General features: G+C 36.0%; 1 protein-coding gene across 5 annotated transcripts in view; it reads left to right on the top strand.

Annotated features, from left to right (window-relative positions):
• Nucleotides 1-24,838, top strand: part of LOC109423500 (cytoplasmic polyadenylation element-binding protein 1) — a 124,769-nt gene that overhangs the window by 6,577 nt on the left and 93,354 nt on the right. For 4 of the 5 annotated variants that reach the window (XM_029866932.2, XM_029866930.2, XM_029866933.2 and 1 more), the window contains exon 2: nt 3,046-3,273. In XM_029866932.2, coding sequence (XP_029722792.2) covers nt 3,256-3,273 — 18 coding nt within the window. In that variant the 5' untranslated portion in view covers nt 3,046-3,255. Of the gene's footprint in view, nt 1-2,958; nt 3,274-24,838 lie in introns of all 5 variants that reach the window. The other variant, XM_062846110.1, reaches the window with a different exon arrangement.

The raw sequence follows: 24,838 nt of genomic DNA, 5'->3' as shown, positions 1-24,838 counted from the left end.
AAATTATCCTTGAATTTGAGTAGAATATCGTTCAGTGTTTCCTTCAGAAACTCATTTTGCAATTTCTCCAGAGATTCCTTTGATAACACAAGTTTACAAAATAAAACGAAAGTCGTGAACTTCTGTCAACGACCAAAATTTTTGAAGCACAATTTAGTGCTGATTTCGAAATCGACCTTCAAAAAAAATTAAGTAGAACAGTTTTTGAGTTTTAGCTCAATATCGAGTATTGCAACTTTTTAAAATATGTAATTTACTAAAATTCAAATATATTGCGTTTTGTTCAACCAATTTTAAATATTTTTCCGTAAAATAAAAGCTGAATACAGTACCATTCGAACATCTGAATACAGGTTTTGCATCAGATTGATGAAATTCAAGATATTGGCGAGTTTTAGGGACGATCTTCTTAAATTTTAGCAAAATTTCCAAATTTTTTTGAAGAAATGTATTTTTCTCAGTAAGAAAAAAAACAACTTAAAAATTCTTTCTCGCCGTTTATTTGACATATCATATGTAGGCGAGTTACAGTAAAAATTTCAGCTCAATCGGAGCATTGATTACGGAGAATGAGATGTTTGAAGTGAGCGACTATGATTAAAAATAGAACAAAAATCGATTTCAAATCAACAACCTTGTATGGAAAGTCGAAAAAATTTCCGCTCTACTGTAATTTTTTTCCTTCGCGTTTTCGAACTCAGGGCATGATTCTACACCAAAAATGATCATCAGCTTACCGAGTTCAAAAATGCTGTAAACTAGTGTAATACTTTCAGTGGTACTTTCAGAAACTATTCCAACGTTTTCCAGAAAATGTTTCAAAAATTCCTTCAAAAATTGTACTGGGGTTACTTTGAAAATTCTTCCAAGGATTTCACCAGAAGTTTCCACAGGAGCTTCCAATGTTTTCAGAAATTTCACTGGGGATTCCTCCAGAAGATTCACAAAGAGATGTGTAAGAATGTTGTGTATGAGTTGCTGCAGAATTTCTTCCAGGGAGTTCTTTAGAAAACCCTCCAGAGACTTTTTTTCGGCACTTTTCTAGATTTTTTTTCCGAAAATTCCTTTGGAAATTCCTCTTAGCATTCTCTCTAACGATCTTCCAAGGATTTATTTTAAAACTTTCTACGGGATTACTACTTGAATTACTATGAAAAATCGTCTAAGAAATCCTGAAGAAATTCAGAAATGCTTTAACAAGATCTTTGAGGGACTCCTTAGACTTCAGAATGTCCTCCAAAAATTTTTAAAAGAACTCTGCTGTAAAACTTTGTTACTTTTCAAATTTATCTGATTGTTCTGGAGTTGACAAGTAGGAGTAAATATCATAGAAAAACATGTTAAAATGAGTTTAATTAGTTTTGTAGTTTTTGATTCCGCTCCGCTGTATTATGCTTAAATTATGACATTGCACCATTTGTGTGCTTAAGATTTGCCCAAAAACCTATTTTAAAAAAATATTTTCCTTAAATTTTATGCTGCTGTGTTCCTATTGTTGCGGTAGTGTTCCTAATGTTGCAGTATCCCATATGATTTCAATGGGATACCGCAACAATAGGAACCTAAATTAAATTTTAACTCCATAATAGGAACAGTGTGCCTAATGTTGTGGTAAGCGATTTATTGGGTTTCTCATCAATGTTTAGACTACTGTTCTAGTTTTAGAATCCACTGAATCATCATTTCCCAGCAAAATTTCACACTAATCAAACATATTTTGTTTACCTGTTGTGCATCTGACGCCCCTGTTATGGACTCAACCGAACTTGTGTACGCCAGCCGCAGCGAAGTCGTGTGCGAAATTCGACTGTGATGATAATGAATTTCGGTCGAGTCTAAATGGGTGCAAATGTCGCAATATGATCGAAAACAGAGAAAAACGATAGTTTTTATATTTTTCCAAGCAAATTTGGATAGAAAACTACCAACTAACGTTTTGCAACCCTTCATTAGATGGTACGATCATTGTTTTTAAAATGAATTTACCTTAATACCACAACGATGGGCACACTTACCCTACTTTTGGCGATTTTTTTTAGAAAAACAGGTAGGCTCAGTGTACCAGTTATGGCTATAGTACCTCAAATTCGCCATAGTTGATTTTCAACCTTTAAAGGTACAAATCAACAAGAAAAAATTCTTGAACAACAGATTACGATCACAAAAGATGATTGCAATTATTCAAACTTCACAATTTGCTCAAATTATGATAGAAATAAATCATTTTCCTTAACTTTTCGGCGTCCTTGCACCCTATTTCGCCATAGTGTACCAGTTATGGCAACTCCCATAAGGAATGCATGTAAATAGTGCGAAGTGGAACCCAAATTAACAAATGTGTCCATAACTGGTACAGGGTTCCTATCATTGGCACACGCCGTAATAAATACTAAAAGTAGTTTTGGCTCCGTTTCTATATTTTTCCTGTAAAGTATTGAAACAAATCAATCATTTGACTTATTGTTTACATTCGTCGGTCTTCTTCTTATTTTTGTAGAAATAGTTTTTCTTAGGTAGTGCGATAACTGGTACAGGCACCCTACACAGCTTCTTAGATGAACCACTTGAAAAACCCTGTATCAGTCCCAAGTTTGCAGTGGAAAATACCATGAGTTTTCCGTGGTAGCTAAATGGAAAGGCAAGAATGAGACACATTCTTGGGGAGAAACTTTAAAGCGGGGTCGGCAAATACTCAGTTGCGTATACTTTGTCATCTACCCCTTTTGAGATCTCCCCACAGTCGGTGTTTTGTGTTGTTCCGTTGAATACACTCCCATTGCTCGGTGGTGCCATGGTGGTGGCGTATAGTAGACTCCAGGGCAGCACGTGGGAAGCGGATTCAGTGGCGACAGAAAATATTTGACTGGGACTGAGCATCAGATACCTACAGCAAACTAAAAGAACAAAACCGAAAGTGAAAAGCTCCTAGAGCAAATTAAAAACATTCTTTCGAGAAAGGTGTAAAGCAGAAGACGCACGGAAAGGACTATATGTAGAGATAGGGTGTTTCCGAATGAGTGCAGCACTAAAGTTTTGCATCCACAGTCAGCTTTAAAGGACATTAAAGAGTTGCATTGCATTGCGCCAGTGTGTTGAGAGGAACCAGTGAACAGTGCCAATATAGTAGCGCCAGTGCGAGAATAAGTGAGTTTGTGTGTGTGTCTCTGTAGACAGGACAACGGTGGAGGAGATTGGTCTCAGGAAGTGAAATTCCACATAAAAGCTGCAAAGCTGACGCTGTACCGCATCGGAGAGATGCCTTCGCTGCAACAGGTGAGTTGTCTAATTTCTCGATAACATGTGCGTACAGAGATGACAATGGAAGTATATTCCAATGCTTGTCTTTATTAGCATATATCCCTGCGATGAATCATGAGTGACAGAAAATACTTCTGAAAATGTTGGATTTACACAGTTATTTTGGTAGAGCTAAGATGAGAGAAACTCGCTTAATGAAGTCATCAAGTTGTGTTTATTAGTATAAATGTACTTAGAATGCATCCATAAATGACGTTATATTTTTTCGTCAATACCCCTTCCCCTTGTAACCTATTTTTCCCACATCTAATATTTGTGTTCTTCGTAGATTAGATACTAACAACATTCATGTACCGTAGTCACGTTACTCATTCCCATTTTTAACATACTTTCCCAATGAAAACTTACTGTTCAATAGATCATACTTATTGGAAATTTTAAAAGGAATCCGAATATGTAAAAATATTTGAGGGTATACGGTCGAATTTACGAGTTATAGTGGAAAATCTGATCGAAAAGGCGTCAAAACGCTGTAACGTCACGGTAGAATGTGTCATAAGCGATTTTAAAGATGGCTGCCACAATGCACAGTGGTCCACGAAACAGATTTACGAGGAAAGATACATTTAGTGGCTTCAAATGTGTTTTTAGAAAAATATGGTCTTCTCCAAAGTTGTCCCTCATAATAAGGCTCTCTTTTCAATGTGCATAAAAATTAGGGTGGTCCATATTTTCAAAGAAATTGGAAGCTAAACTTTTTTATTTGCAAGAATAACTATATACCGTAATCCGGGGTAACATTGATCAGAATTTTCGATCTTTCTTGAATAATTCTTTTGTTAAAGCAAATGTTGCATGTCTTATGTTTTTAAAACAAGTACTGGCCCTCTGATTATGTGTTAAGCTACTCGAAAAAGTCTTGTAAAACTTTTTAACATGTTTAAATAGGCTTTTAAATCTAATTTTTGATTTTGTTGATTTGGGGTAACATTGATCATGTCAGTGATCAATGTTCGTTTGTGTTGAAAATACCCTTACTTACTAAATTCGGGGTCGCTGATATCGAATATGTTGTCCAAATTCTTACAAGTTATGTACTTTTTGAGTTATTTTAAGATTAAAATCCCCCAAACCGCGAATAACGCCTTAAGGTAGGCAATGGCTTAAGGAATTGTTAGCTTACTTTAAATAAATCATATATTTTATTGATAAAGAGCATTTACATAAAAGTTTCGTTCATTAAATCAAACTCTAGGATATCATATTGAAGTAATACAGTGATTTCGAACCTCATATCGTATCTAGTATTCATGCCATGCGTGAATGTTTGACCATGTATCTCATTGCGTTACGAAACACAGTTATGTAAAAATCGATTTAATTCAAGGTTTATGAAATTCAATTTTCATGAATTACATGTCATTTAATAGCTAAATAATAGCAGATTACGATATACCATTCGATAGCAGAACCTGATTCAATGTAAAATGCATGTTTGAACATTTCATGAGGTCGGTCAAGCCGATCAATGTTACCCCGCTGATCAATGATACCCCGTTTTACGGTACATTCTTCGGGAAAGTTATAGATCTATCAATTTTGAGCAAGTTTGCTGAAGACAGTGCTGAAGAAAAATCGGTTTTCTGGCATTAACTTTTTCAGTTTCGATTTTTCATCCAAGTCGCCTAAGAAACACTTGTAGGGCTTTTGAAGACGCGTCGTTTCGTGCGCTGAAATGGTCGTTATCTCTTTTGGTTAAAAAGTTACTGGTGTTTTTTTAAAAAATCATAGTTTTTTGTAAAGGTTATATGCCGGGTTGGGGCAAACATAAAAAATATCTTTTGCCACCATTCAAAAGAAGAAATGTTGTTATAAAACTTATCAAAAAATTAGAGGGGTGTTATTTTTGTAACTCAAGTAAAAAATACTTGAAAAGTGCCTATTTTTTTCTAGAAAACCATCAATATCTATTGAACGGAATGACGTAGCAACATTCTCAGCGCACGAAAATGAGCGTTTTTTGGAGCTCTGAAAATGGTTCTTAGACAACTTTGATGAGACACTGAAGACGACCTTACAGTTGAGGTCGAAATGCGTATCTGTCAAAGGATGCAAATTCTTAGTGTGGAGCGGACCTGGTCCTGGTGTGGTGGTTAGAACACAAGACTATCACGCCGAGGACCTGGGATCGAATCCCACTCCCGACATACTCACATGATGTGTGTTCTTCCTTCGGAAGTGAAGTAATGCGTGGCTCCCGAGATCTTTCTTTCTTTATCTTTCTTTGACATCAAACGGTACCCTTCAAAAAAGGGATGTATGTACAGGGTGCGTGCGGTAATTTTTCACTAACCTTCAAACAGGAATATTTCATCAAAGGGTTGCAATAAAAATATAAATCCCACATCATCAAATGCACCATATTTCTAGTGATCTGTGAAAAATCTAAAACCATTAATAATCAAAAACGTGGTGGTATGAGAAAATATTTTCAGATCCTATGTTTTACACTAGCGCGGCCAATAACATTTCGGGTTCTACTATTTGTTGTGTAAATAAGACGAAATCAGTAAAATGTAATGTGTAAAAGCCCGATAATGATACACGAGACGTAATGATACAGATATGCTTCAAAAATTATAATTTAAATAATTTTGACGTGGTGATTTTAACAAATTATCGAACAGCATCAATAAAAACTAATTGTTTTTTCGATACACTAAGTCTAGGCTACAACTTTTTTTAGCAAGCATCGGATCACTTAGCGGTCTTCAACAAAGATGTTCCGCATAGAATTCCCTATAATAATACTAAAAATAAGGGTTATTGAGCGCTTCCAGTGCCATCTAGTGGCAGAAAACTAAAACTATGCCATTCCTGCACATATTTGTACCAGTTTTACCATATAAACTTCAGACTAGTCGAGCGATACCTAAGACCTTATCAATTCAGCTCAAATTTGTGCTGTTGCTTAAGGGAGTCTAAAACAGCAAATTGAGGTGGTCAGACTTAGGATATTTTAGTTTTAAATTTTCTCATAAATGTTGGAGCAGCCCTAGTAGAATCCCGAGCAGAGGAGAATATCAAATTAATAACTACGAAATCACATAATCTGTTTTTATATCTTGTTTTGTTATTATTTAATTATCAAAGCATAGCTTCTCCATAACAAATTTAGTTGGACAATCTCATTTTGTTATAATCAAAGTATTGATATACATTCACTCAATTACATTTCAATAACATGTTTTGTTGAAGTACAAGTTTTGTTATTGTTGTACTATTGATCAACTTATCAACAATAGCACAACAGTAACAAGTTTGGAAATCAAAGCAACAATTCAATAATAATGATCTGTCCTTTTTGTTTTGTTCCATTTTTGTATTTAGTTAGGAGGAAAATTTCTGAACGAATCCTTTGAAAATTCCTTAAATAATATTCGGAAAAATACTTGGAAGTTCTGGAAGAACCCTTCGTTACCCTGGAGAAGTCTTCAAAAGAATTCCTGGCGCAATCTTTTTAGAAATTCCAAAAGTAATTCTTCTGATTACTAGAATTCTTGGCAAAATGTTTAGAAAATCTCCAAAAGAATTCTTCGAAAAAAAACTCCTGGTGAAATTCTCAAAGAAATCTTAGGATGAAATTCGGGACAAATAATCACGCGAAATTCTGAAGGAATCCGCGAAGGGATTCTGTTCATAATTCTGGAGGAATTTCTAAGGGAGTCTTTGAAAATCTGTGAATGATTTCGTGGAAGAACTCTCGGAGTAATTGCTGAAAGATTTTTTTTTAAATTCTCTTAGAACGAATTAAAAACTGAATGTAGTATTTTTCGATCATTCGTGTATTGGTGGATTTGTGAGACAAAATAAAGAATTTTATATAATAAGTATCATAATTTACTTCGATATAACAAATTTTGCTTTCTGACTATTATCAATATCAAATTAATATCAAAATATGTTATTGAATTTTTTTTCAAACTCACTGTTATGAAGCTGTTAGGGGCTGTCCATAAACCACGTGGTCATAGGGGGGGTTCGGTCAATGATCATTTTGTATGGACAAATTAAAAATTTTGTATGGAAAAATGACCACGCGGGGGGGTTGAAAAGTCCCAAAAAAATGACCACGTGGTTTATAGACAGCCCCTTATTGAAACTAACAAAACAAGTTATTAAAATGGTTTTCCAAGAATATTTTTTTTGTTATGATATTTGTTATTTTGCCGCTTATGACAGACAAGTTTATAACATAATATGTTATGCTAATAACTTAAAAATAATAGATTCTATTATTCAGTTATTTTACCCAAACAACACAACTCCTTATGCTGTTGTTATTCCCTTCTGCTCGGGATACCATTGCTCAAATTAGAATTTCCGACTTTTTCCAGTTATTTCTCCGCTATCTTCCATTCCAGCGATGTAGTTTTTTGTAGGTAACAAGCCTATGGAATCCCCCAACTACACTGAAAAAATCAGCTTCATAGCGTTCTTGACAGCTGAGAAAATGCAGATAGTATGCAGCTGCTCCATATATTTATACTCAAGTTGTTCGCATTTCCATCTTCTAGAAACCTCTTTTTCAAATTTATGGGGTATTTTTTGAACGGCACACATAACGATGATACCATTGGAGCTCCTCGTATAGAAAAAATACAAGTTTTACCTAAAATAACACAATTGTTGACCAAAATATAGAGAACAACACTAAAACGGACTTGCAGTGGTTCTCAGGATCGTTCAAAAAAGGTTATCGATATTAGGACCACTTTTTTCTTCCTAAATCATTGAAATAATCACAATTGTTCGCGAAAAAATCATTTAGTATAGATGTATTGTCGAATTATTTTTAAAACGTGTTTTATGATTACGATATGATTTAGTGCAAAAATATCGCACGCACCCTGTACTCACCATCCATTGACACTCCCAGTGATTTAGATTATGCCGTTGATACTACAATGCACTATAGGGGATTCCCATACAAGCAGGCGGACAAAAATATTTTCGTCATATTTTCGAGGAATTGTTAGTATTCTGTAGTTGGTTCGACTAAAATACATTGTTTATGGACATTTTTAAACATCACGACCAAGTTTTGAAAAGAGCGTATTTCCAATATGGTCAAATAACTGATAATATATAAAAAGTATGAATTTGTTTTATTTTTTAAATTTATATTTTGTTTTTTGTGCTTAGAATGATCAACACTATTGTGTAGTTACTTTCAAAAATCAATTCCAAGGGAATTTGCTTAGAATGTTTGAGAATCGCCGTTTAATCTCAAGGGGTGCGCCCGGGCGGTCTCGTGCGTAAAAAACGCTGAATCTCCCAAGACCGCAATTTACGCAGCATTTCGCATACAAAATCATTGGAGTAGACCTAAAGCTTGACCATAAACTGATTTTGAGCATGGGAATGTTTGAAAAAAAAGATGCCGATTATCTAAATTCTCATGCCTTTTTCAACTTCTTCTTCTTCTTGTACCTTTTTTCATACAATGGTTCAATTATTTCACAAAACCACGTGTTTGTTGGAAAGCTTGCTTTATTATCTCACCAATGATGTATTGAAACCAATAGATAATGATGATATTAGTTAGAAAATATCGATGTGAAATTATGTGTAGTTTTTTTGCGAAGATTAGGGGAGACTGGGGAGACTTGATCCCTTTTTCTTAATTTGCCTGTAACTTTAAGAAAGAACACCAAACCAGATCCATTTTTCGCACAGAATGGCAGGTAAACATCTATTGCAAGTTTATACACAACAGAAGGACTTTAAATTTTTGTTAAAGTTTTCAAAACTGTGTTTTTATGGAGGCATGCCTTATGATGTATTTTTCAAAAATGGGTCACAATTGATCCCCTTTTGAGCACATAGTTAATTTAAAGGGGAAATAACTCCAGAGGCTTCCTATTCATTTTCTTTTCAAGTTTTCTTGCATTTTTCATGAATTCGGTGTATTTGAAATTTTAATGGTGTGTAATAAAATAATAATTATCTGATACGTTTTATCATTGAATATACTAGAATTCCGAGTAAATAGAGGCTTCAAAATAGAATTTTATTTTTCACATGTATAATGTGTGTGTAATCTTCGAGGGATCAAGTCTCCCCATGTCACTGTTGTATACACTAAGCTACATTAATTGAAATGTTTATATAATAGCCTTATTTGAATAAATACGTTTGATAGTATTTTATTTATACTATGTGCTGTGAAATTTTGACACGATTTGATTCAATTTTCAAAAAGTTATTGAGATTTTTCGGAATCGCCTAAAAGATTTCTGAAGGACTGAAAACAAACCATCAGCCATTAAAAAATAATGCAATGTACAATCGAAATCACTTGTAGCCAAAACATAGTCGTTTGTCCAGGAGTAGTTTTAGAAAAAATATACTAGAAGAAAAATGTTTTTGATTCCGAGCAAATATGGGGGGAACAAGTCTCCCCAGGGATCAAGTTTTTCGCCAAGGAAAGCACCCCATTAAACCCTATCCAATTTCCAACTCCAGATATCTATGAAGTGGGCCAAGTTCTTGGACATATTCTGAGTAGATATCTAATCAACATTTCCTCCCCATCCCCGCTGATCGTAAGGACCTGGCCAGGTGTCGAGAGTTCGTTAAATGAAAGGTTTGTCAAGTCCCAGGCAACTTTTCTGGCGCATTAAACGTCTCTATCGACAGCCACCCCAGGATGTGTACGGTCGGCTATGCTATGCTATGCTATGCTAACAAGTCTCCCCAGGGATCAAGTCTCCTCAGTCTCCCCTACAGTAGAGGCCACCCCGGCCTTAGCCTGATCGGCAAGGTAAGTGAGGAGCAACGCTGTTTGCATTGTTCTGTAAAAATCAGATCTTCAAGTCATCCGGTTTAGTTATAATACTGATCATGCTGCTAGTATCGAATATTTGTCGAAGTAATTTATGTGACGGGAAAATATAATTCCAAGTTGGTGAGAACATAATACAAACTGATGGAGGGTAATAGGCCAGTCAGACCCCTCAATGGGCAATGTGTGTGAGTGTATGGGAATGCCATTGAAAGTTTGTATTGTTCTCCGAGGCTTTCGAAATCCAACAGGTGCGTTCCCGGGTTGCGGATAGAGCGAAAATGGAGATTTTTCGCATCTGTACTGTAATTAGCTAATGTGATATTATCTCCTATGGTGCTGTAGTGTGAATGAATCTCATTCTATGGGAATTCAAACTTTGTAATGTATTAGAAAGTTTGTAATGTATTGTTTATCAACTTTAATTTTCCAAGCTTGAGAAGATTTTGAAGATAAACATGAAACGAGAGAATTGCCTAATAGGAAGTCTTGGCCTTCTTCCTGAAGATGGGCTCGGTTTGTCCACCGAAACCCTTTTGTTTACGATCCTAACGGCGACGACACTGCGAAGCCGGGCATTCCTTGGACTTCTTGTACTGCGTGACCTTGTGGACGCGGTGCATCTTGCACTTCTTGCAGTAGGTGCGACGCTGCTTGGGAACGTTCACCATGTTGATTCTCTTCGATTCATTTACAAACGAAAAGACCACGCGATGTTTTCACATCGATTCGATGTTATTGAAATTCATGCTAATTTCGTTTAAGGCTGGAAAAAGCGAGATTAACCTATGAAATTGTGTTTGTTTGTGCAAAATGAAAATGAAAAAATGAAACCCACCAGTGGTTCGCGACCCATAGTTTGAGTAACGCTGCCATCGACAAACGTTACATACCATCGCATCGCATCTTTTCAACGTTACAAAGTTCTCAAATATTTACGTTAGTTTACTACCAATTGGTGAAACATGCATTGGCTAGTATGCGTGATGGGATCATCATATCATTTCTAGTGCTATAATTCATAAGGTATGGTCAAAATTGTCCAGGTGGCTTGTATATTAGGCCAAGGTATGGTACACATACCCTAGATAGGATTACGAAGAATAGGTAATTTCAAATTGTTCATCTCTTAGACACATGGTTTACTCTGTCTGCACGAAAAATATAATAATAATAAACCTCAACTCGATAATCTGTAAAATATGATAGTCAACAGAATCAAATGAATTTTCACGTGTTAAATTGATCTGTAATCATTATAAAATGCGTCGAGAAGTCATGATAATGAAATACTTTAATTATTGAATACTTTAATTATTGAATTTCAACCAAAAGATATTTTTTGATTCTCTTGACCTCAAGCATTTAGTTCACTTTGACTCTTATTGATTTTCACAGATCAATCAAGACATTGTGCTATACCTCTCGTTAATTATAACATTAAGAAAATCGGGTAGAAGTGCCACAATGTGGTTCTTGATTAAATGCTTTAAAATAAAATTTTCGTCATATTTGTTGTTTGGTCAATCCTCTGACTTTATTTAATAAACTCTAACGTAGCCTAAATATTGATCATGATTAGGCAAATAGTAGACAAACTATCAGTGAAAACTTGCTGCACTTACGTCACAGCTAATGGAGCATTTTTTGAAAAGTAAAAATTTTGTCCCAGTTGATGTAAAACAACCAATAGGTCCAGGAAGTTTTCGTAAAGTAATTTCCGTTGACTACCTTGAGCATAAAATATCGTCGTGCCTGCCACACAATTTACACATGCAAAATAATCATTGGCAGAGGAAGCTCTCAGTTAATTACTTGGGAAGTTCTCAAAGAACACTAAGCTGAGAAGCAGGCTTTGTCCCAGTGGGAACCTTACGCAACCAAGAAAAAGAAGATGTAAGTCTACCAATTTCCCGTGTAACTGCCGGCTTAGAATAGCACTACAGACCACCTGTTCCGAGGGTAAAAGTCCACCAAACAGGTAACCCCAATCCAAGGTGTCAGGCGATCCGTGCTGAGGGATGAATGGTTGAGGGGGTTTAAAATATGCTCGATCTTTAACGGAGCCCGTAGCGTGGGTAGATCGCCTTGTTGGGTTGCGTTGCGGTGAAAGATCTACCAAACCGAAATCTAGTGTCGTCCTATTTTTCAATTTTGGAATATGTGTTCTGGTCAAAGAATTATAGTATTTAGTCCTTGCTACTGGTGTTTTGGTGACTTCCAGTTTTTGAATAAAACTAAGTTTACCAACTTTGCATATAGTTAAAATCTCACCGTCTGAGGCTAAACTCAATGCAAAGGATATCAAATTGGATTAGGGATGTATGTACTTTCTTTTCGAAGACTGGAAAGTGCTAGTACGCAAGAAACATGCAAGAATCCTTATTACTAAACACATGTTTCATTATTGGAATGGTATAGTTGCTAATGTTAATACCCGGGTTCTAAACTTCTTACTGGGGAGAATTTAGCGGTAAACAAGGGTAGAATTTAGCGGTAAACAAGGTTTCCGATGCATTGCCATTTATCAGTGCTCTTGTTTTGTGTACTATAAGAAAGAAATTTCTGAGAAAACAAAACAAAAGCTGTAATAAAATCGATACTTTATTGCTCTTCAATGGCGATTGAGTAATGCGACATGCACTACACTAAGGATACGGGTAATGTCACAATAGATCTAAAAACTGGTCCGAGTGCCAGACCCGAACAGGAATAAAAAAAAAGTCTATCAATCAACCTATTATAAGTTTAAAAAAAAATTTGCTTACCTCATGGTTTGAAATTGTCAATCAACAAATTCACATATTTTTCCCATATAAATTGCGCTTCTCAAACCTTGAACGTTCTGGAACAGCTCAGTTTCGGATTCAACGGCACAAAACTTGCCAGACAAGACACGTTAGTTTGATTTTGAGGCACTTAAAACACTCAAATTTTAGGGAGAGCAGGGGTAAAACAGGTTCCTAACTCACTGCGGGGATGTGTCCGTACGTGTGTCAATCATTCCTTTTAAATAAGTCGTTGATGGTCGATGTGTGATAGTAGATTCACACATATGAACATGTTGAACAACGACGCATAGCACTAAGGGCCGATTTCTTCACCCGGGCTTAAATTTTAAACCAGGCTTAGCAACATTTTAAGCCGGGCTTAACTTTTTTTCAATTTCTTCACCTCGGCTTAACCACTAAACCCGGTTTAATAAAGCTACGGTTTACGTTAAGTGTGGCTTATTTTAAGCGGTGCTCTGAGGTGGCTTAGCAGCGCTAAGCCAGGCTTAAACCGCAAATTGCAGAGTTTGGGTTTCTTCACCTGCTTCATAAATAAATTTTTGAAACGACAGAAAATATTTTTTTAAGAAACCTATACACTTATGAACGATAAAATTGTAAAACGTTTGGTTACGGATGGAGACGATGATAAAGAAAATGATAATCTATAGCCGGCGGGTCGTCAATATAAAATATTCACATCGGGTTTGGGACAATCAAGTTTTTACATTAGATTGAAAGCCTTCAAAAAGGCACCGTGTTGATAGTTTTAGAAATTTGTCATACTGATTTGAAAGTCGAAAGTACGTTTGCATTGAAGTTTCTATTTATTTTAACCCGGTCCTTCCATAATTTCGGGTCACAATAAACATTTTCGTCTTTTATGGTTCAAAAGATATTATATTTTTTACAAACAAACTTAGGATGACACTCAAAAAAAAAAATCTTCTAATACCTTTTAATACACTGTTTTTTTTTTATAAAAACTTAGTTCAAAGAACGTTTAGTCCATCGAATATTCAACATTTTGACTCATAATTCTAAATATAAAAAGTTTTATTCGTGGTGTACTTCTAAACATGACTTATTTTGAATACCTAATAGGGTGACGTTGGATATTATTGGCAGGTTTGTCCTCTCCGTCGTGGGAGTTTTTTGTCGGCCAAAATGCATGATACATTGCCATACCATTCATCTTACTTTGGAAGGATTTGAGGCCAACTTTGAGTTCAATAGGTTTCTAAAAACCTCCCGTGACGAAGAGAACAAAACTGCCAAAAATACGACGAAAGTGGATTTTAAATATCTTTTTGCAACTCAGCACTATGAAATTTTATTTCTCTCTCTCTTCTTGGCGTAACGTCCTCATTTGGACAAAGCCTGCTTCTCAGCTTAGTGTTCTATGAGCACTTCCACAGTTATTAACTGAGAGCTTCCTCTGCCAATGACCATTTTGCATGCGTATATCGTGTGGCAGGCACGAAGATACTCTATGCCCAAGGAAGTCAAGGAAATTTCCTTTACGAAAAGATCCTGGACCGACCGGGAATCGAACCCGTCACCCTCAGCATGGTCATGCTGAATACCCGTGCGTTTACCGCCTCGGCTATATGGGCCCTTATTTATATTTTATTTATACTTGCCGTATCACAACGGACTAGTTTATCGTACTATACCAAACAATTGCAATATGATTCATAATGCAACTGATTTCGGTTTATAATGAATCATAATGCAATTGTTTGATCCACAGCCCGAGTTGTCACGGCAAGAGCTTGTTAAATTGTCACGGTTTTGCTTGATCAGATTTAGTGTCTAGCATGATAGAAGACATGACTTTTCCCATCGAACCACCGCGAAGCATGATGGTACTGATAGAAATGATCATATTCTAGTGATTTGTTTTTCATTGCAAAAATGTTTTGCAAGTCGTTGCAAAACTCGATTTTAAAAGCGCACATTTAATCCCATTTTTTTCATGATGAATATTAATACGACACGATCGGTGAAGTACTAGATTTGTTGTAATGAGCTGAATTTTTGTATGGTGAGAAGGTGGATTCTTCGTTTCTGCAAGGAAATCGCCTAAACATTTTTAAAATAAAGTATTAAAAACATCAACAAATGGAATAAATGTAGAATAAACTGTTTCTATTAAGAGATTTCAGTTTCTAGTGTAACTTGAACTTTGCTGTGGCTTTCATTGAATGTACACAGTTCATAATTTTAAACATATTCGAAAAATGGTCTGAACTCTGGAGCATCTCACGACAAACACATTTTCAAAAACTCACTATCGAAATGCAACTTTCGGCGATTATGGATATCACAACATAAAATCAACATTGCAACGCCTTTTCTGCAATGTGGCACTCCAACTTTGTATAATTAGAGGCAAATTCGAACACCAAATGTTGTGGAACGATCATATGTAATAGGTACTAAATCGTAGATCATCGATACTAGCGTTGGGTAAAACATCAACAGTCTAGGTAGATCATTATTGTTAATTTCCTTCTGTATCCGAAAAAATTACCGAGCGATTCCGCTTTTCCTGCTAAAATTTCAGCGGATGTTTTGTTGTTGTTACTCCATACTGCATATAACGGGCATTTCAAAATATCGGCGGCTTAAAATGACGTTTCCATTGGAAAGTCACTGGAATGATATGGGAAATTTCGTTAAGCTTGGCTTAGCGTAAGCCGTCGCCTTTATTTGCTAAACCGGTGTGAAGAAATGCAAATATTTAAACCTGGCTTAAGAATTTGGCTTAACTTTAAGTGTGGTTTAGGATAAACCAGGCTTACGTCGTTAAGCCGGGTTGGTGAAGAAATCGGCCCTAAGGAGGTTCAAAAATCGGGTTTGCTAAACACCGCTCATACGATTCGTAAACACATTACGTAAACACACAGCAGCAAGCTATTCGTTCGATTTTGAAATATCAAATCACATTATCACATACGTAAACACACAGCAGCAAGCTATTCGTTTGATTTTGAAATATCAAATTTTGATATTGTTCAGATGTTCCAGGAACATTTTCAGATATTATTTTCAGATCTTTTATCTCTTATATCAATCAAACCAACATCACGTTTTGATCGTCAGTACTTAACCTCTACCCGGAATATTTTCCTATAAAGTCTAAGTAAGGAATTTCCTATATAATGTGTTCTCAGACAGTTTTTTCATAGCATTATCGTATACTAAGCTACAATTATATTATTAAACTTATTTTGAGGAAACACTAAGGACCTATTTAGAATATTTAAGGGTGGAAAAGGGATATTTTCACAGGCAGAAATTTTCAGACGAAGACATGTGGAGAAAATTACAAAACTAATATATCCAAGGGAGTGTGGTACACTGAAAATCTAAGTACTGTGTCTGAGAAAAAATCTAACATTCCCTAATATATTTAGGGTATTATCTATGTATGTATCACGTAAATCATATGAAAAATAAGCTACTATTTGATAAGTTCAGTTTCCGGAAATTCATTTACATCAACAGACTACATTTGATGGCGGATGCATCCCACACAGACAATGCAAGATAGGATGCTTTTTCACACGTGCTCACACCTGTTTGACAGAAATCATTGCATCCTTTTCATGGGAACCGACACCTTCCGTTTTCATTTTACAGTCGAGCAACAGTCGACTGGGGACAGAACTCAAAAGCGCATAAAGTTATTATCGTAAAATACCTGACACATGGGATGTGTACTGGGAATAGTTCCTCCATAGGCGCAAGCATGAACTAGCTGTGCCTAGAAGATGCTTCGTCCGGTATGTTGGCACCATGAAACCATTTAGTTATGCGTTTTTACCTGATTTAGTTAACTGACAGTTTGGTTGTACATTTGTGATGAATAGAAAGAATGAAACGGAGCTGCTGAATACACACCGTCGTCAGCTCCTAGAGTGGTTTAGTGGGAACATCATACATAACACTTCTTACAGAAGAGCATAAATGGGTGCCACTCGGGCTCGAGGATAGATGTTTTACTATTTCGTATCCTGTAGCGCTTCGATAGTGCAAAACAGCAGTTTCACAGATGGTGTAGTTGCAGAAAGTTAGTTACTGTTACAATGGAGACTAGAAGACACATATGGCAGGTAATATGTAGGTTGTTGTGAAAGCTTTTCCGGTTGACAAACGTCCTGCATGGTTCCTTTTGTACAGACAGGCAACTTTCTCAACTAAATGCATTCGTTTGGTAGCACTGCAATTCTTAATGCTTTAGTATTTTTTAAGTAAATGTTATTTTAAGATTTGTTCAACTACAACTACGGGCTTGGTGGTCTAGTGACTACCGCTTCTGATTCGTATACAGAAGGTCATGGGTTCAATCCCTGGCCCGTCCTTTTCATCCTACTTTGTATCTTTCTATCCACTTTCTCTCGCTCTCTCTTTTCTACATATACAACTCATGTATATTCATATGTTCATAGCCATCGCTAGAACCAGAAACGAATTGAAAAAAGTCGTTTCCCTCCCTTCCAACTTCTACTCACAGCACAGTGTTGTTGTATATATAACGCCTATAAGTTATGCAACCAAAGCGTGCTGTGCCGCTTGACCTTATTCACCTAATTCACCACACAATCTATCACGAACACTATAAATATCCCCTATCCATGGATCGCATCACCGACCCAACGGTGACTCCCAGATCTTCCATCCTTTCCGTCTAAAAATACCCCAGTCCGTGCGGGTTGTGGGGACGCAGAGTGCTCTCGGTCTCTAGTAGCAACAACCAGTACACTCTAACATTCCTTTCCCTTCCCAGCTGACTATAAGGACTTGGCCGGCGCCGTTATTGATCAAATATGCATGAGCTGCTAAAATTGCACTTTGAGAATAAGTGGAATGTCCCAGCCTCTTATTCAGTTGGATCTCAGTGCAATTGGTACCAGTTCAGATCAATCACGGAGGAGCAACCATTGACATGTATAGTCAGAATTGATCGTTTTGATCGTTTTTAAGATTTGTTCAACTACAACTTTCGTTTCATAAACTAATAATTTTAAAATTATTTCTTTGGTGTCAGTACTCAGAATATGTTTTTAATAATTGTAGAGGAACATGTTTCGTGATTAAGGACTGAAATCGTCGATGGGGTAAGCGCACGGGTATTCAATTCCTTAATCCGGGAGCTTGAGTCCAACGGATAGTCTACGGTAGGGGAACAAAGCCCAAAATGCCAAGATAGGGTAAAATGGCCCAACTCATAAAATCATTGGAAATGCCAGAAAAACGATGGACGTAATTTTTGAATGTTTTAATCAAGTGGCATCTTACCCCATGGCAGACGGCCTTTTGCACCACTTCCATTTTATGATCCTGTTTTTAAAATTGCTAAAAATCGATGAAAATGCACTAGTTTAGTGAATATTTTCGCTGAAATATCAAGTCAATATTGTCTAGTTAATGCTTTACCACTTTGAAAGTCTAAGAAATAAGGCTATTTGTCATTGAAAACGATGATAGTTTGAAAAATGCCATCTTACCCCACTTTCCCCTACTAGCCAGGACTCGAACTTCCACGGGAGATAAGACAACTTGAGGCGGTAGCCGGTGGAACGCTAACCAATAGAGAGTTCTCAAATATCGAAAAGTTGACATTTGCAGGGTGCTACCGTAGGTCGGCATGGACCGACCCGTCGAGAGATCGACGGCACACTAATTGTCATACGGATAGACAGTGTCCGAAGCTCACGACCATTTTTGAAAATAATTCCTATTTCTCTCTGAAATTCATGCACATTGCACACAATAAAGACGTGTAGTTTATCTAATTCCATCCCCGAAGGAGATTTGGATTGTGAAAAGAAACAAACCATGTACATTAGTGGAAGTCCAATTATATGCCTTCAGGGAACGGAGATGGTCAAGTGGCTCCGTACCTTGAAGGAATAAAACGCTTAACAGTTATTGACTGAAAGCTTTCTGTAATACTTACTATTTTGTGTATGGTAGGCCCAAGAAAGCCACGGTTGAGTTGAATGAGCAAAAAAAAATTAAAATTCATGGGAATTTCACGGAGATATGTCATTTCAATTGCGTGGGTATCTCGGATGCCCTGCCACAATTCTTTTTTGCTGGCCACAACACGGTTAAAAAAATTCAACGAATAAGAAAAAAAATCAGTTTTTTATTGAGAGATTGAATATCAAAATTTGATTGCAAATCGAAAACTTATTTTGATGTTTTGACATTTCGGATATTTTAATTTAACCGTTAACATGTTAACCAAACAGGGTAAAAAAATATTTTATTGTGAAATTTTTAAATTGATATTGAATATAAATGAAATAAAATAATTGCACTGATGTTATATCCTTAGAGCTATTATATATGATTTACCAAAACATTCAATATTCAATATAATTACAGAAAATGACAGCAAAACGAAATTTGAAATCATCTTTAATCAAGATAAACTGATTTTAAAATATGATATTATTTTGTTGTTGGACTTCGCTCGGGGACAAAAATCTCCAACATAAGTTACACTTTGAATGTCTGTGGTTTGAGTATTGAAGTTACACTTGTCATTGTCATGGTCACGTAAACATGCACGCCCGATGCCAAAAATGTTTATAACATTTACCCGAAAACCATTTATGCGAAAAGCATTCACTCGAATAACATTTACCCGAATGCGACGGCTTTGGAACATTTGATCGAAGGTTCATTTGGTTGAATGAACATTGTCTATTATTGGACACTTGGTCGAAAGTATGTTTCAAGATAATCAACTATACTACTTTTGGTCGAATGTACGTTTGATTGAATGGACAATTCTGTAGTCGAAAAGCAATTTGATCGAGCTTTATCATTGAAATTTCTCATATATTAACTTGTTTCTTGGAATAGCTTTCGTTGACATTGATAGAGTTGATGATTTATCGTCGAAGATTTTTTCTTCTTTGGAACATAGGGTAGATAGGCATAATGCGCCCCAACGGGGCAAAACGCTCCCATCGATTTCCAGTGAATTGAATATAGTGAATGGATAAAATCATGGTATAAGGCTGCATTGCATATTCATGAGACCAGTCTACTATATCGATTTTGTGGTTGTTGTGCCCTTTGAAACAAATATACAACAAAAAATTGAAAACTCACACATTTGTTGCAATTACACTAGTTTACAAAATAAAACGAAAGTCGTGAACTTCTGTCAGCGACCAAAGTTTTTGAAGTACAATTTAGCACTGATTTCAAAACCGTGCTTTAAAAAAAACTTTTAAAAATATGGAATTTACTAAAATTCAAATATCATGCGTTTTGTTCAACCAATTACAAATATTTTTCCATAAATTAAAAGCTGAATACAATACCATTCGATCATCTGAATGCTGGTTTTGCGTCAGATTGATGAAATTCAAGATATTTGCGAGTTTTGGGACGATCTCCTTAAATTTTAGCGAAATTGCCAAAAATATATGAAGCAATGTATTTTTTTCAATAAGAAAAAAACAATATAAAAATTCTTTATCAACGTTTATTTGACATATCATATGTAGGCGAGTTACAGTAAAAAATTCAGCTCAATCGGAGCATTGATTACGGAGAATGAGATGTTTGAAGTGAGCGACTATGATTAAAAATAGAACAAAAATCGATTTCAAATCAACAACCTTGTATGGAAAGTCGAAAAAATTTCCGCTCTACTGTAATTTTTTTCCTTCGCGTTTTCGAACTCAGGGCATGATTCTACACCAAAAATGATCATCAGCTTACCGAGTTCAAAAATGCTGTAAACTAGTGTTATCGATGTGTTTAAACAAAGCGCTAGCACGCGCCAATGAAGCAAAAGCAATGAAATTAGCAGTTGTCTACTAAAGTATGAAGTAAATAACTTATCTCCGCTGTTAAAATAAGAAAATTGTAATATAACTCTGTAATTAATGAGTTTTTCCATAATCACGCACTCCAACGAACAATATGCCCCACCGTCTACTGGATAATATGGCTCACAGCCAATGCACTGCATCAGCTGATGTAAGTTCGGATGTTTGACATTTGTCCGGCTAGGTTTCACTCGGTAAGGGCATATAACCCCGTTGTTATGAAGCGGAATGCCCCGCTACAGAGGGACATACTAGCCCGTTGTTGCGGAGCATATTATACCATAGCATATTATATTTAGCCCCGACACTTTTGTGAGTTTAGGATTTTGTTGCTTTTATAAAATATGTTATTACGGAATAAACGCTGTTATTTTGCGCAACAAGTAATTATAATCCGATAATTATCGGATAAAAGCTAATATCCAACTAATATTTATTGTGAATGTAAACGTCAACAAGGCGTCCTCAATACGGCTTGATGCTGAGTTACTGTGTTGTACATATGGACGGAAGCTTCTATGCAAGCCCTATACCAATTATTCTGGCGAACTTAATTCTCATTTATATGCTGTGCGAGCCGCTTCTATGTCACCAAGTCATAGATCTTTTCTTGACTCCTATATAACCACTAACTGAATAACATCTTGAGCAGGCGCTTTTTCAGCCTTTTCACAGTTGTTAAATAATAATTATACGGCATCCCCAAATTAATCGATTAAATATAATTAGGTTATGGAAGGAAACGACAAGTTTGATGGCCTTCCAGGCTTCATTTGTTCATCCTCATCAAGTGGATGGAGAAGAGACGCCTGTAAGATAGGCAACAGTTTCAACACTAAATAAATTGCTCTCGCTCTTCATATACATACACACTACGAAAAAATCAAAATTACTCGTGACGTAAATTTATTGCACAGAACGTAATGACGTAATTAACGTAAATTAACAGATCTTCTAACTTAACAATACGTCATTCTTGTAAAATTGAGTTCAACGTGACGTAAGCAGTTTGTGAATGGAACATCATTACGTTTCATATGACTTAATATTCAGGTTAATGTGACGGAAAATTACGTCACTTGTGCGTTTAAATGTACATCATATGAGCTGCTTGAATATGTGCACACTTAGATTTATTTCACGAGCTCGGCTGTGCAAATCTCGGTTTCTGCATTTTAACCGAGACTCAGCTAACAAGATGGAAGGTTGCTTAGCAACAGGGCGTGCTATACTGATTCTCGACATTTATAAGCTGAGATCTAACCAAAACATTTAGCTGACTACTCGGCTGTGCAAATCTCGGCATTTGTAAACCGAGATTCGGCATTCTAAATTAAGTGTGTGCATCCAGAGTGACGGAAATTTACATGATTTTTGCTAAGTGTGTATGATCATAGGAGATGGATATATTTGCGGTGCAAGTTAAGGGAAGGATGAAACATGATCGATGAGATTTGAATTACCTTATGACAACTAAAATGCCGTGTCATTAATTGGCTCGGTAGCTTAGTTGGAAAAGCCCTTGTCTAGCGAATAAGGGTCGTGGGTTCAAATCTCACCTGAGCTGTGGATTTTTCGAAATTTCACTAATAACACAGTGTAACAAAAATTAACTTTTTGTCTGTCTCAAGAGCAAACTTATGTGTCTCCGAAGGATTTTGGGCCGCTGAATCCGATTCCGGGCTCAGATTTGCTCTAACACGTCACAATTTTGAGCTATACCTCGATTTATAGGGTAAAATATGCGATTTTGTTTTTTTTTTTACTGCAAGTCAATAAGCAAGGAAATATTTTTTTAAGCAATCAAAAGGTTAATTGGGCGTTTTACCAAATCGAATTTGATAGTTTTTAGCGATTTATGTTAGGTACGATATTTCCCATACAAGCAATTCTCCAAAAGTTGCATGCAAGTTTACATACTAACATAAAATGCTTAAATCTATCAAATTTGATTGGGTAAAACTAAATATTTTGTATGAGTCGTTAATTTAGATGATAATTGACCAATTAACCTTTTGATTGCTTAAAAAAAATATTTCCAAGCATAATGGTTTGCAGTCAAAAAAGCCCAAAATCGCATCTTTGCCCTATAAATTGAGGTATAGCTCAAAATTGTGATGTGTTGGAGCAAATCTGAGCCCGACAAAAAAAAAATGTTGCGCTGTGTAATTTATCCATATTTTTCATGTATATAATATATATATGTTGAGTTTCAATAAATATCATTAAGTTTTCATTGTTTTCTGACATGCAACTAAAGTACCGTGATTTCGGGTGTAATTGATCACTTTTCGTAGTTTTTGGCGAAATTTTTTTGAATACTTATCGATATGGTTAAATTTAATGCTTTAAAACAAGTACGATCATGGTTTTCATCAGTCAACGAGGTTAAAAACTCAACTGCAAATCATTTTATTACAAAAAATATCATTTGGAATAAAAAATAAAAATTTGAATGTCGGGGTGAAATTGATCAGTCAGTGAAATGTTTTTGTAAGTGCTGAAAATATTTTTTTCTCTTGAATTAACCAACCCAGAATGCGATAAGCTATGCAAAATTTTTACAAGTTGAGTAAATTTTTAATTATTTAAGTTTGAAATTTAATAAATCTAAAGAAAACGCCTGAGAGTATGCAATTTACATACTGAATATGTTATAACTTCCGGAAAAGTAAAATTTTATGTAAAAATTTCATTATTTATAGAACTTTCGGAGATGAGATCGGGCTAGAGATCGGATTTAGCGAATACTTGGTAGCTAGAAAAAAATATTCGAATATTCATTACATTTGCGATACAGCTACGGTAACAAAAGTTTGAAAGTGTATTTGAAAATCGCCTGACAGGCAATTTCGGAAAATATTGAATTTTATACAGAAATATGTGACTAATTGGCTGTAAGACATGTAAACTCATCACTCAATAACTCTTGAGCCAGATGATGAACATTTTTTACTAATTGTTTACAGTTTAAAAAGTTATTTTTAACAAATAAAAATGGCCCTCTTGTCGATCAATTTCACCCACTGATCAATTTCACCCCACTGATCAATTTCACCCGAAATCACGGTACACCATTCTACTGAGAGGTGACAGGAGTTCTCAGTACACCAGGTACTGAGCATTTTAAAGGAATCTAATAGTAATAATAGAACTGAATTCGATGAAAGTGCGTTAACTTCTAACGGCTAGCGTACACATCTTTGCTTAACATAAGGGAAAGTGGGTTAAGGTGCCATTTTTTAAACTTTCGTCGTTTTTCAATGATAAATAAGGCTGTACAGACTGAATGAAACTTAACACTAGACAACGGACATGACATACATTACGAGCACCAGTGGATACGAGGAAGAAACATGTTTTGCGAAAAGTTTCATCTCTCGGAGCGGGAATCGAACCCTCACCCCATCGCATGGTACGTTTATACGCTTGGTGACGCTAACCGCAAGGCCATGAGGCTTCACATGGAGTGTCACCCCCATTAGCGGAGCCAGCTTTTTCTTTTTTCTTACTCACTCTCCCAAACATGCAAACGAAAGAGCGAGATGAAAGAGGGGGCAAGCTGCCTCCTCTTCTATCTTTCTCTTTCTCGTGTATGTTTAGGAGAATGAGTAAGAAAAAAGAAAATGCTGGCTCCGCCAATGGTCACCCCCCTCCACGCTTAACGATGGTCGTCATATTTGAATTATCCTTAACATGGATATCGTAGACATCAACAACCATGCGGCTCCATATGTGTCTCAATCTCCTTGGAAACACATGGCTGGTAATAAAATCACCAGAAAACCTTAATTGCAAGCACGAAAAACAGGAAGTTGCCAATTTTCATTGGGATATCAAAAGATTTTCCGTGGGTTTGGCAGCCTAGCTTCCAGAAAAATGTTTTATGCAAACAAATCTTGACACCGTTAACCTATAGTAATGACCAAATCCCCATTCAGGAATGATTTTATGAGTTGAGCCATTTTACCTCATCAAGGCATTTTGGTCTTTTTTCCCCTATAAAATCCCGGCCCAGGTCGCCATACAAAATAGCACATGTACCTAGGCTGAGAAAGCCAAAATCTCCAAAACATTGAACTTCCAGTCGAAAATCT

This window comes from Aedes albopictus, chromosome 1 (assembly GCF_035046485.1).
Source record: "Aedes albopictus strain Foshan chromosome 1, AalbF5, whole genome shotgun sequence".
In the NCBI taxonomy this organism is placed as follows: Eukaryota; Metazoa; Arthropoda; class Insecta; order Diptera; family Culicidae; genus Aedes; species Aedes albopictus.
This window is presented reverse-complemented; position numbering and strand designations above follow the sequence as displayed.